We start from the raw sequence: 15,081 nt of genomic DNA on the forward strand, positions 1-15,081 counted from the left end.
AGATGATGATTTGAGGTGATTTAATTGGGATGAGCTGGAGCTTCACTGTGTGAAGAAAAAAGCAGCAACTAATGTTCAGCACCTCCAGGAACTCCTTCCTTCAAGACGCTGAGAAAACTATTCCAGATAACTCTCACTTATGAAGACACTGAGATTAAAATCTCACCAAGAGTGTGCAGATCTGCCCTCAAAGATAATGTGATACTAAGAATCATTTTTTGTGTTTATTTTTTACAACAATTAGAAGATATAATTAATGTTAATTATTTAAATTTGTTCATAGTTGACTAATCTTTAATTTGCTACATTACTGCAGTACACAAAGTGCTGGGGAAAGAAACGCAATACACTCAAACTGGTCTGTGCCTCCAAAAGTGCCCAAAACAACAGAATACATATTTACTCATTAAATATCAGTACTTCCCAATTGTTAACAACATCTTTACATGTAAGTGGTTTTTAAACCTCATGTCCAGCTGTTTCTATCGTTTTCAGAGATGGAGGAAAATATGGCAGAATAATCGTTGACTAATCGACTAATCAAAAAAATTATCATCAGATTAGTTGCAGCCCTACTATGTAGTCTTAATTCTTATAAATATGATGAAAAATCTAAAGTCATATTTTTAAAAGTTACAAGACGCAAAAGGTTGAAAGTATCCTGATAACAGCAAATGACTAGGAGTTAAAGTGTGAGTTAAAGAAAAGCAGGACGGAGGAGAAATAAAGAAAGAGAGAGAGAAAGAGAAAGTGAGGTGCTGCACTAAGTGCGAAGTTTTGGAGCTGACACCCGAGGCCTCAGGATTTATGAGGCCTGCTGCCTGCACAGCACCACCGCAAGCCACTGCAGGGAAACAAAGAGCCGAGCCGGCACTGTGTGGCCAATTACCGCACACAGCCAGGGGAGAGAGGGAGCGACAGAGGGAGCGCTCGGTCAGCGGCATGAGGGAGAGCGAGGAGGACTGACTGCCTGCATGCATGCGTGTGTGTTTGTGTGGTGTGTGTCCGCGTGACAAGGGTCAGGTCAAACCACACCATCTGCAGATACTGTAACTTAATGAGAGCCGCTTTTGGTGCGCGGTCGCTGGCAGCTGGAGTGACCAGGCATGACCCTGGAGATTGCATATAAGTATTATATAAGTATCTCTAAATAGGGCATTTGTTATAATCGTAGAACGCCAATCTCAAAGTTCTGAGCACCCTGAAGAACTGTGGAAGAATCGGCACTGAAAACACTTGCTGCTGCATGTTCAGAATTAATTAATAATATTAATTTCACGTAATATTTCTCATACTGTCTTGACACTTAGCTTAAAAAGGTACATTATTAAAAAAATTATAATACAACTTTAAAACAAGAACAGTCTTCATCAACAATTTAATGGTTTCATGTCTGCAACCCAGGATCACTGCACCACATCTTTATCCAATGCTAATTTCTGCTAAATCTGTCTATCCTATTATGAAGCTTGCCATCAAAGCGTGTACACATGCATCACAGGGCACAAAAGAGTATGGCGTGATGTGTGCAGGTGTGACGGATCATATAAACCAATAGGGTGTCGGAATGGTATATGTTAATAGTTCTCATCCAACCACAATCAGATCTGGATGGAGAGATTTATCTGGATAGGGGTTTTATTGAACGATGAGAAGCTGAATTGAAAATAATCTGAAATTAAATAAGAGTAACAAGGTTATTTTTAAAATGTAAGGATTAGTAGTAAAATAATTACTCCGGTAAAATAGAGATATCCAACATTTCTACTTTCATAAGATAATGAAGTACCCCACTGTTAAGAACCACTGTTAATTAGCTGTTTAAACACCCCAAAAAATCACTAAAATAAAATATGAACTTTTAATTGAAACCCCACGACAGACTTGTTCTGCGTCTTCAAAATGGCAAACAATCTGTATTTAGTGGAAACGTTCTAAGCCAGGCTGTGGCTTTTACTAAGTGGTATTAAGTAAGGAAATTTCCCTGACACTCAAGAGCAACTTTCACCCGACACTTAGCAGGACTGGTGCAGCATCGCTCCTTAAATGAGCCCAGCATTTCGCGGTCGAAGTGGATGGAGCTAACACATGGCAGAACCATATGCCGGGGCTAGATTAGGAGCGAGCCACCATCTTTCTCACAGGCCTAAAATACACGTTAGCTGTGCTCTAAAAGCTGTGATCGCTGGGCAGCCGCCTGTACGCATATTGAGTTCGGCATCTGCAAGGCGTTAAGTTATGCTGAACTCTTCTCCTGTATTACGGACGGATGTGCAGCAGCTTGGAGTTGGTTCGCGCTACGGGCGCTAACGCATTAGCTACTAGGCTACAACTGCACCACAGTGACTCAGCGCTTGGCAGCTTGGAAAGCTTCTGCTGATCTGAGAACAATGAGCCAGTCGTCCGGGGAGGTTTCATCAAAAGCGGCCACTAGATTGACAAAAGATATGAGCGCTGAATTAGGACTTCCTTGACTTCCTTAGTCTGAGCTTTTCAGAACATTACAGCACGTTACACCTGCGCATGGCTTCAGATATGGCCATTTCTCACTGTGCCCCGCCCCCTCTCCTACTTCCCCACCAATGGCGCCAGTTTTCAGTTTTCCCTCCGATTTCAGCACTCCGAGTCCCTGCACCCCGAGACACTCGATATGCTGGAGCAACCCAGATTTTCTCTGCGAAACTTGGCAAAAGCCGTGCGCTGGAAACAAAAAGAAACAAAGAGTAGAAAACCGGCTCCCAGCTCATTAACAAACCCATTTTCAGTCATCCACGGACTCCCAGCGCCATCCCTCCATCCCTCCAACCCTCCAGCCCGGCCTTCTGTTTTTATGGCCATTTTATTTTACTCCCATTGCTGTAAACCCAAATGAGCTTGCAGGGCGGAATTTTAAAAGCTGAGCACCTTTTTTTCCTTTTTTTTTTTAACCCCGTACTTTTTCTTTTTCGTCTTCTTCTTAACTGTGTGTAATCTTTAAAAAAAATAAACCTCACCTCTCCTTTCCTTTCCTCACTCGCTCTCTCCTTCCCTTTCTCACTCACACTTTTCCTCCATGCCTCTATGTCCTTCTCGTTTTATTTTATACAAGTGTGCTGCACATTATCGTTATAATTTTCGTTCCCACGAGAGAAAGAAAAAGAGCGAGAGCAAGAGAGAGAGAGAGAGAGAGAGAGAGAGAAAGAGAGAGAGAGCAATGCTTCGGCAGAGTTGTAAGGTTTCTTTTTCTTTTCTTTTTTTCCTTCCCTCCTCCAAAGTGTGTGTGTGTGTTAGTGTGTGGAAATAATGATGGTAATGGCTTGCAGCTGAGGAGAAAGAGTTGTGAATGACATTATGATTGTGGTGCAATTATCAAGAGCATGAAAGTGGACTATCCGTGGCTGTAATTACCGCCGACTCAAATAACAAATCAATAATAATAACAACAATGAGGATAATAACAATTGCAATAATAAGGATAATAGTAATAATGAGGCATACCCTGTAGGAATCAGAGACTACAAAGCATTCTGGCATCCCAGGACCTCTGGACGGGTCTTCGTTCACCAGAAAGGTTTCGGTGGCCTGAAACGTAATGTAAAAGTCACACAGCACCGTCAATTCAACTTTTCACTTAATCAGCATGACTTCTAACATAATAACATAAATAAAAACACTGTTGCCTCACTGTTGTAAGACAGAACCTCACTAAATAAAAATGAAAAAGCATTCTTAAATGTAAAGAGACTACCAATACATTTCCCTGACTTTTAAGGCAAATGCAGACAAGGAAAAAGATAAACAATTACATTGTTTATCACAATTATTTCTGAGATGTATTATTATTTTTAAAAATAATTATTACAGGAGGCTCAAACCTGTAAACTCTGATTACTTTTGTTAATGATAAATAGTCTAGATAGTGTCTACAACAGTATTAAAATATCTTATAGTTTAGGGAAGGGATTTTTTCCTGTAAAATGTTTGTTTTTCTAAGTGCTGTTTTTTTACAGAAGCATTTTGTAATGTCACATTTACACTGTACATACACTGTATAGCATCCATTAGCATCCATTAGCATCCATTAGGCATCCACAACTGCCTTATTTGTTCTCAGATCGGAAATCTGCTTTTAGGTGCCACTATATTTTAATGAAGCCAATGTACCGTCTTATTCATGTTAATAAGCTCTAAAGGTTCCCACACCAGTGCTGTGAAGTGCAGCCCACACTTTTCGGGAAAATTCCTATTAGCCTTAAGTAACACATCCTCACCTGTCCCAGTCAAGATGTGTTTGCCTATACAAGGTCAAGAAAAATTATGATTGGGGTCATTACTATATATTGTTTGATAAGCTAAAAATATATGCATATTATAAACTCCAAAAGTTTAGACAGTTAAGTCAATTTAAGCCTGTTGTATTTAATGCACACAGATATCCTGAACAGGCTGTCTTATGTTTTTTTCACACACAAACACTATACGTTCTCTTTTTCCCAGCCATTGGATCTAATAAAAAGTGTCTTTTTGTAAAAAAAAAAAAAAAAAAAAAAAAAAAAACATTGTGTAATATAGCAACAAACAAAAAAAGCATCTGTTTAAGTCCCGATGTGTGTTTTTATATGTTGCAGCCACTAAAAATGAGGAATAAGACAAAACGTGCAGACAATTATTAAAGTCATTAAAATAAAATGTGAAGGAAATGATCTAGTCATATAGGCAAAACAATACAAATCTGGTCGTATATGCTGTTTATTAGTGTTGGTAAATAAGTAAATGCATATTGTAGCTGTGTTTAAGCTCCTCACCTGAAAATAATCTCGGCACGTCCACTGGAGGTTAGCTTTTAAGTGTGTATTACAACCAAAACTTGTGTCATTTTTAAGAGTTGTGGCTTTTTCAGCTTTTTCTTTACCTTACAAATCCTGTATTTATTTTCCAAAATCATATCGGACCAGTTTCTATTGGTGACCATTAATTGTGCACATAAATAAAACTGTTGTAAAAACTAATCAAGTGTGACAATGCTTATATTTACTTATATCTATTAAAAATGCTTGTAAAACCAGATGTAAATTAGCAGCATGGTTCTACTGTTATTATCCCGCAGTTAGCAACAAAGCCGCCGCGTGCTAGCCTTACTAAACAGCCCGGCCGAAAAGAACCGCCCAGCTAACGAGACATCGCAGTGTAAGCAGGCTTTATTCTATACGGCCCAGGTGCTGCGGGGGCTTCTGTGATCCGTCTCAGTGGGTTCCCCAATATCTCCTCAATACCACTCTGTGTGCCGCCCACAGCCAGACCAGAGATTCTGACTGGTCCTGGTCCGCACCTGCTGACTTTCCAGTATAGCCTTGACTTATTCGGCACCCCGGCGCTCACACAGCGGGCCCTTTCTCCCGCACGGCCGCCAAGGTAGTTTGTGTTTTGCCCGAGTGTCGACCCCATTCATGCCGGTTCATTTGTATGCCGAGGAAGAGCCTGGCTGGGCCGAGGGGCTGAATGAGCTCCCCTTCCCACTTTTGGTCATTAGCGGAATAATGTTAAATCAGACAGCAAAGCAGGGAGTTAAGGCCTGTTTATGGCCCTAAAGTGCATCTCAGGAGCGCTGTTCCCAGAACAGTCTTTTTCTGTCTTTCTGGCATGCACTCACTGTTATACATGAACATCCCACAACACTCTAATCTAGTATTGGTGTCCCATGACTTTTGTCATGTCCTATAGAAGCTAGGGAATGCTGCATGATGTGTGTGAGGCCTCCTGCATTGAGTGCGGATGTGATTTCTGCCACAGTCGCTTATTTCTTTATGCGGACAGTTCTGGCCAGACACCACTGATCACGATCATTACCACCCACTGGGGATAGCAATGACTTCTGCAGTAAGTCTTTGCAAATGTAGAAAATGCACATAAATTCCTAAAAATTTCATGGAAAACATTTTTTCTAATGTAAAGTACTGTTTTATTAGTTTCATACTTACTGATTTATATACAACAAATTCCCCTATACTACCCAATGCAACCCTATACTCCTTATATAACCCTTTACTACGATATAGTTCCTTTACTACGTTATACTCCACTATATTGTCTATACTGCACTTTGCTCCCTATACTACAATTTTCTTCCTGTTCCACCCTATATTCTCTATACTAGCCTATACTTCCTATATTACACTATGCTGCCTATACTACCCAACCCTAAACTACAATGCCCTATACTACCCTACAGTACTGTAGTCCTATGGATGGTCAAATCATGATGGCTCTGTACTGTCTGGTATGTTTGCACTCCCACTCACTATCAGGCCTCACTCAATATCCTATAATGCACCTAGATAGCATCTTACACCTTATACTAATGTGTGGGCATTCCCAAGCCAGCCTCTGAGGCAACAATTCATGATCAATTCACATACTGCTATTCCATTCTTTATGACATGACAGTGTATCATTCTACAGTGTGTATTGAAGAAAAGCTTGTTCCAGGTTAGCAGCCTTGACTAAAGCTCTAAAACTGTCCGTAATCACACACTCAGACACGTTATATTACACAAGACCGTATAAACGGAACAACTCTCAGCCTGTAAAATCAATGTCAACTTCACCCATCAGATAATGAGCATTTGATTCAAACTTCAGCCCGAATGCACGCCCATCTAAAACTGTTTAGCTCCCTGTCATACACACTTGTATAAAAATACACACAACATTAAAATAACAGACATGCGCACGGCAAACACACACACACACACACGCAGCACTATAATAAGTCCCAGACACTGGCTAACCGAGCTGTCGCTGCAATACAAGCTATTCATATCCACAGCAACGAGCGGTTACATGGCCTTTCCCTCTCTCCCCGCTAGCCCTCAACAGACCTCAGAATGTCTAAACAAGCCTTAGAAGGCTAAACTGATTAAACTGCACTGCTATATTATAACGTTGAAGTACTTCTCAGTTACACTAAAGAGTGTATGGTGTTGTTTTGTACAGTGCAGTCCAAAAAACTAAGCCATTTGTGTACAAATGTTCATTTTCTTGGGGAAGTGGTGTGTTCTTTCCTATCCCAGCCATCAGCTTTTGACTTGAAGATCAACGGTGAAAGCTCAGAGCTCGGCCGTTACGCCCTTCGGTTCATTTTAAAGCATTTTTGGTGGAGCCCACAAACCGTGTTGTTAGTGCTGTCAACGTTAATGCATTAACGTGTAATTAATTTAGAAACTTTAATGCATAATTCTCTCATTTAACAGAGTTTGGTCACATACACAGATCAGCCATAACATTTACTCCTCTGACAGATGAAGTAAAAATATTGATTATCTTCATCTACTGCATATCAAATCAACACTGCCATCAGTCAAGGGGTAGGATCTATATGTTATTCAGCAAGTGAACTGTCAAGCTCTTGAATGAGGCAAGTCAAAAGCTGATTAAAAAATATATATATATTAATGATACGTGTCCAATCTACTTTGACATTAAGGGTCAAATGGCAAGATAACTGGGTCAGAGCATCTCAAAAACAACAGGCAGGTGTTAATGAGTGTTTTTGGTATAGTGGATACTATACCAAAACTGTGAAAAATCCAATTAAACAAAATTTATCGACTTTTCTTCATCAATTAATGGTTTTGTTCAATCAAAAAAGTCTGAGCAATAATACAAGCTGAGTTTCAAGTTGATTCAGTGAGAAAATGTTCAAATGTTCAAAAGTGGCACACAAGATAAATGTTTTTATAGTACACCAAAAGTCCAAAAATGTTCAAGTTCAAGGTTATGGATGCCTAAGGCTCATTGATGTGACCCATGCACCGTGTCATCTCATAACTTACAGGACTTAAATAAAGGACATGCTGTAATGTCTTGGTGCCAGATACCATAGGACACCTACAGAGGACACTAGTTGTGGCAGACCTACTCAATATTAGGCAGGCGGTGTTAATGTTATGGCTGATCAGTTCATTTTCCAGGCACAACTACTCACTGACATTCAACATTTTGGTATACTGTTTGGTTTGCATGGACAATTCAAGCCAGACGTTGCCGGTCACAATTATTACCACCCACTGCACAAGCTTACCACTGTAGGTGTTTTTTAGCCTTTGACGGTGTATTACCGGTACTACGTAAGTGCTAGGTTACACATTACAAGATATCAGCTTATCCCTTAAACATTGGGCCTTCCCATGCTCTCCCATGTCTTTTGGCATTGTTTTTTTAGTGTATAACCAGAATGTGAATACTAACACCACTGCAATTTTCAACTGTCGTAGAAAATTAATGCTACAAGCCACAGTATCAATAATAACACCGTCATTTTTGGCAGCGGTGCAATGCTTTTACTGTGAGTTTCCATCATGCTGATTAGGTTCTGCTGCTCGATGCAATTCTGATCAACTTTCCTTGAGGTAAGTGGAACATTTCGTCAAACTGTTATCAGTCTAACGCAGCACATTTCAAACATGCTGCAAGTAGCACTTTGTCCTTGTGGCATATTGGTTTGGTTCATTTTTCTGTACTTTATTTATATAACTGTTAAAATTGTTTTAAAACAAGACCACTTTTTAAAGAAGACCACTTTCCTTTAGTGATAATGGACACTCATGGTTAACAAGTTTGATTGAAAGATTGTAAACAACTCTCTCTCTCTCTCTCTCTCTCTCTCTCTCTCTCTTTCGCTCCCTAATTTGCCTTCACACTTAAAAGGGGCATCATTTGTTTGAGTCTGCACTGATTCTTTGATGTAGCTCCCTGTAGCGCTGGCCTGCTTTTCCCTCTCGGTAGATTTTTGTGGAGCACGGTATCAATTATATATACCACCCTTTTCTACATATATGCAACATATGCCCAATCCATATGGCCAGCCCTGAGCAAGAATGGCCTCCCTTAATTAACACATTACAACCAACAAAAGCATATTCAAAGGCCTGAATGTGACCTAAATGAGTACTCAGAGAGCCTGATGATTATGAACAGCTGATAGAAAATACTTAAACCTGCTCTTCAGGTCTCTTTAGGTTACAGTGCTATGGGAATTTAACTGCAATCAACATAAGAATCAAAGTGAACTGTAAGAGATTTTGTGATTGTGATCTTGCTATTGATTTAGCGAGTTCACTCTCTTATAAGCACCACGTTTGGTCTAAACCAAAGTAACTGGTGTGAAAAGACCAAACAGTACCAAAGTTGGTCTGTTCAAATAAATGGTATTGGTTCAAACTAAACTATAGACTTACAGACGTTTAGACAAATTGCAGGAATCTGACACAGGCTACCGTCACCTGTTAAACAATAAAAGAAGAAAAAGAAGTTGTGCATTGCGATAAATCTAACCCCCATACAGTATGGCGAACAAAAGCTTAGCCCGGTGATTTCTGTATCTACTCTAACTGTAGATTAACCCATATTTATAAACAGAAATAAAATAAATCCAAGGGCAATCTCTTGTGCTAATTCTGTTGCATGACGTTTATTCACTTAAAGGGAGCTGGATTCTGGCAGGGAGGGGCAAAATTCGACACAAATCCTGGAAAGGCAACTTGCCAAATTACTTGTACAAACTTCTACAAACCAATCAGAGTCAATTATGGGAAGACTCCACCCATAATAAACCCCTAATGACAGGATAACGTGAAGTCCTTTAGTGCGCTCAGTCACCAAACTGACAAAATCAACTGGACTAAATGTACAGAATACAATGCAAGACATGAACCTTGTTTCAGACTCTGGCCACAACTTCCAGGTGTGAAAATGCCCTGGTTCTAATTACACTGAATGTGCGTGAATTGTAGTATGGCCCGTTTTGGATTGGCATATATCGTACAGTGTCTGACACTAGATGAATCACAACGCAATGTAAGATCTACACTATTAAACTGTTGTTCACTGTTCTGCCACGTAACACTTGGGACCAACTAGCAAGCATCCTAGCTCCTCACCTCCATCCGACAACAATTTCTCCTCTTTCTTGGGAATTTCCTCTCATATCATCCTCTCATCTCCCTCATCAACTTCTCCACAACCATCACCATCAGCATCACCATTAGCGTAAAGAAAATCAATGACCCGCTGCGCTCCTCTTGCCGTCTTTGCAGATAGCACATTTGCAATGGGTGACTGGGAATTCATGAGATCTCTACATACCCATTAACTCTCTCCAAACCTGGGTAATATGGCAAACACATCAAAGACAAAGGGGGGAGACGGACTTGTTTGTTAAAAATGGCAGGGGGAAAAATATATGAAAGGAGAAATGTACTCCGTGTGAACATTTGCCAGGGCCACTTCAGGGAAAAACGCTGGAAAATGTGATATTTCATACCTGCATCTCTGGAGGAGAGAGAGGGAGGAAAACGAGTGAAGGGGGGATATAATAGCAGAAGAAAGGGGGAGGTGTAGGTAGGAGACTGCTTATTGTTTGTTGGCAGGGATGCTGGAGCTGTATATGCTTCTACAATTGCCTCCTTTATAAGCATTGTGGCCTAACGTAACGGTAATGTAATTTCCTATCATGGGTTATTATACAGGGTAAATAAATGGCAATGAACGTGTAATAGCTTTTGCAGAATCACCTTGTGTGATTCATTTGTGTTCTGCTTTGTTCTGACTTGTTTATTTTGTTTGTTTGTTTGTTTTTCCCGAGGTAACAGCAACAGAAATTACGAACAAGTGCTAGAATGATTGCTTTGAAAGCACCTGAGAATGATCTCAGGGCTTAAGATTTGAAATCCAAATAAGGCCACACTTGCACTACACAATTTTAGGCCAGAATATTCAGTTGCTTACAGTTTTTGGAAAGCACTTACAAAAAACAAATCTCGGTTCACTCAGCACTGGCTCGGTCACTATGTTTAACATGCTGAAAGATGTGATCAGAGTGATAGCAGTGTGATCAAGCCTCACAAGGCCCCAACAAATATCTAGCAGCTTTCATATCTAAATCTGCTGGCGAATCTAATGCTTCGTTTCATTTGAGTTTGGATTGGTTGGAACTCCCTACTTTCAGGTCAGAAATTTTAATGGAACACTCGTAAAAGTCAGATTTCCCACTAAGAAAGTCGGGAAAGTCTCAATAACCCAGATAGCCGTCCCGCACACCAACAGTAGTAAAATCAGTAGTATTGTAGCTTTGCCATCTGAGGTAAAGCTAGAGCAGCTTAACCAGAGTATAAAAATGTATTGCCGGTTACAGCCAGTAAGTACCTAAGACTTAGGGTGAAGAGATATCATACACACTAAGAAAATTAAGTACAGATTTGTACTTAAAGGGGAACAAAGCTTGTCGCTGGGGCTGTACCTTATACTGAGGTACAAAAAAGTACCTTTTAGTGAAAGTCCTTTTTTGTACCCATGGTTTTTGTGCCAGTATAAATTATAAAAAATTATAAACATTATCATAAACTAAATATGGCCAAAATTGTCTGGCTTTCAAATAAAAAATGTGCAATTAAAATATATATTGTTTATCAGTACAGTGATACAGAATACTGAATGTACCTTTTGGCTGCAGGTTAAATGGTACAAATTTGTACTTATTGCTGTTAGAAACTACTTTGTACTTCAGAGGGAACAAATCTGACCAATATTGACCAATATTGTACCTTTGAGGGTACAATTATGAAGAGTGTACCTTTGAGTACAAAAAGGTACTCATATCGTACCTCTGTTTTTTAAAGTGTATGGTGTATTTATATATGTCTGTCTTTATCCATGTTTTTTTATTCATATCCTGGTGAAATTACAAATGTGTGTAGTGTGAAGAGAACAAAGATTGACGACTCTGAAAGTCATGCAGTGTGAACCTGCATTAGTTACCTGCCAGGAACACAGGGTCAGCACTGGGGAGTTTTTGTTTAGAGCACTAAAACTGGTAAATAAAGGTTTTTCATTGAGCTGTGGAGCGGTGGAACTGTGTTCCCTGAAATGATGGAGCGCCATCCAGTACTTTTGGGATGAGTTAGGGAGTTAATGGTGAGATGAGGTGATGATCATACCACTTCCTGACCCCACTAGCACTGCTGAATGTAATCAGATCCTCACAGCAATGCCCCAGAATCTAGCTGAAGGTCTTCCCTGGACAGTAAAGACTGATGCTCCAACAAAAGCAGGATAAAATCTTTTAATACCCTTGATTTCACAAGATACAATGAATACCCACACCTGTATGAGTTGTGAGGTGTTCTCTTGTGAATGACGATCAACGCATACGTAATATAATACGTAAATTCAATGCAGGAGACCCCACTTGCATATCCCACATCTCAGTGCAGTGTTCTTTAGCTTCCATTAGATTCTGATAGAACTATACACTATACCACAAATACCCACATTATAACTTTTTCTTTATTCTCTTCACTCTGACTCTTTCAACTGCATTAAAAATACGATCAAACAAGCATATATTCTTCTACTGCACAGTAAAGCAGCTCTGAAACGCTGTTTTAGATGCAGATGGCATTTTCACATTTCTGTAGCATCCACATATTAAAGTGAATAATAAGTAGACGCTACTTAGTTCTCACACATTCAGAGGAGATACAAATCGAGAGCGAGGCTGTTTGATGACGGCATGTACAGCCGTGCCAGCTCCAAGCTCGATCTGACACGCTTCCAATACTACAATAGCTGTCAGCTTTCAACGATCAAAAGTTTGTAGCTTCGATTGTTGTTTGGAAACAAGTAATTAAAGGCAGCTCAGTCTTCGCTTTTAAATGGAAGACGGTTAATCCCAAGCGGAGCCAAGCACCAAATGTATTCCCTTACTTCCTTTAAGAGTGGCCTATTTGGGCCGGTGCCATTTAAAAAAGCAAGTAAACAAATAATTATCCATATTAATGTGTGGATACACAGGCCCGCCTGGAAATCATCTGCAGCTTCAAGGTTAGATCTCATCAGCAAACCCAGTCGAATGTGGGCGATCCAATCAGTCCAGACAGATCAGGAGCCAAATGACACACTGTCAGTTCAAGGTCATTACGACTTAAAGGCGGGGAAGCGCTGGCATTTTCATTTGACATTTTGTATTAACTGGTAAAAGCATAATTCACTTGGTTCGAAATGAAAGAATTTTCTACAATCTCCGCTCAACCCTGACCTCCAAAATCTGGACGCCTCTTCAGATATTTCAACATGGAGGCCGCAATTAGTCCCAGGAGTCTTGGAAAGAGCAGAAATGCTCCTCCTCAGAGATACTGCTCTTGCGCAAAGGAACTTTTTAAAGGATGAGCGCAGACAAGATTTCTATCACTGTTTGCTTTGTACTGTATAAGAGACAAAAACATCTTGCATCAATAGAAGCAGGCTTAAAGCTACAAAACAGAATCTGAACAAAACATCTCACATTTTAGCATTTTAAAACTTCCACTCTCGTAGAAAAGATCTGAGGGCAGAATTATTCGTTTTTCCACACTGTACAAACTGCAGTGAATGGAAATTAAATACTCCTATACCGTGGAGTACATCATTGGCATGAGATTTAACAAAAAAAAAGAGGGGAAGAGAGCAGTCATGCCAAGTCTGTGGTCATGTATTTCACTTGTTGTGAAGACCACAAAAATGACTGGGAAAAATTTACTGTTGACCACACATTTGGGTGGTCTACATGAGGACAAAAATGATTTTAACCAATAAGAAAAACACATGCTTTTATGTGTAATAAGCTAAGAGATTAGATTTTTGTGGTGATTACTTTATTTACCTAGAGAAGACCTAGTCAATGCAAAATACCATTCATGAGCTGCACTAGGGCTGCACAATATATTGTTTTAGCATCGTCATCTCAATGTTAGCAGCCCAGTGATCACATATCGCAAACATGCGCAGTGTCTCATAAGGCAAATTAACTCTGCACTTTTCCCATTTTCCATGACATATTTCTTTGTATCTCTCATACATAGCAGGTGTTATTTTAATGACAGTGACATTTTGATCACTGACGTCTTGTGAAAATTCCTCTATTTTTATACTGCAAAAGTCAACAGATAACAAAATGCAGAACAACAAAGTATCACAGTATCATTTTTTACCACTATTGTGCAGCTCTAATGTGTGTGTATATATACATATGTATACATGTTTCTGTGTCTGTGTGTGTGTGGCCACGGCTCTCTATAAGTGTTTAAGAGCTAATAAATACCCTCAATAAAAAAAGATCAATGCAGCCCAGCGTGTGACAGACATGCTGCAGAAACGTTGGGACTGACAGGTCTGAATGAATGAATGGCAGCCAGTGCCATTGTCCCTTTAATAAAAAGTCTCCAGCACACACAGCTTTGTTGCCTTTTGACAGAGCAGAGGTGGGCGGTCACTGGCACCCCAGGCCTTTCAGCTACGGCAGGCTCCATGTGCCGCACTCCCTGTGCAAATAATGGCAAGTGCATGAGGCACATTAGCCCACATGATAGTAGCTTCTGAGGATGAGGAGGCAGCAGTCAACACAGCAAGTTCAATAACTAGCTAACTACTGTACGTAGGCTCAATCATACAGCTAGATAAATCATAGTGGCAGAAGAGCCTCTCTGGTTTGACTAACAGATTTACTGAACGGATTAATACAATCTAACTGAGGAATCAAGCTAAAAAGGAGGAACCAAAGCTGCAAACAAACATTCTAAAATAATAATATTAGCAAAAACAGTTAACATATACTGTAACTACAGTAGACTAACTAGGTAACTTTGAGGATAAACTGATGCTGCCCTCAAGGCCATCTCAGAAGCTTGTGCTTATAAGCTCCAAAGTAGTAACTACAAGCTTCTGAGATTGACTTGAAGGCAGCATAAGCTTCTAAGCAAGTGCTAAGAATTGTTGGTTAGAAATAACATGAACACCCTGGGGAAAATGCTTTTTCAACATATAGCAAATATAATTTCTTCAGCCTAAACAAACAAACACAGAAATCTGAATATAGTATCAAGTATTGAGTTATAAGATTGTTGCATGTATTTATATCTATTTTTATGCTGGATCTGCTGAGTTTCTCTGATATTAATTAACACATAACTAATTTAACTAATTTTTTAACTAGTTCCACATTTTGTTTTATTCAGAAAGTTCTGAAATGCATATTTCAGAGATAAATGGAAGGCAGCTTAAGTACAGGTA

The 15,081-nt window shown here is 39.7% G+C and overlaps 1 protein-coding gene across 6 annotated transcripts in view; it reads right to left on the minus strand.

Moving 5' to 3' along the window:
- Window positions 1-15,081, minus strand: part of nfixb (nuclear factor I/Xb) — a 230,914-nt gene that overhangs the window by 197,821 nt on the left and 18,012 nt on the right. For all 6 annotated transcript variants that reach the window (XM_022665032.2, XM_022665028.2, XM_049467640.1 and 3 more), the window contains exon 2: window positions 3,478-3,561. In XM_022665032.2, the coding sequence (XP_022520753.1) occupies window positions 3,478-3,561 (84 nt within the window). The remainder of the gene's footprint in view (window positions 1-3,477; window positions 3,562-15,081) is intronic.

Source organism: Astyanax mexicanus, chromosome 19 (assembly GCF_023375975.1).
Source record: "Astyanax mexicanus isolate ESR-SI-001 chromosome 19, AstMex3_surface, whole genome shotgun sequence".
NCBI lineage: Eukaryota > Metazoa > Chordata > Actinopteri > Characiformes > Acestrorhamphidae > Astyanax > Astyanax mexicanus.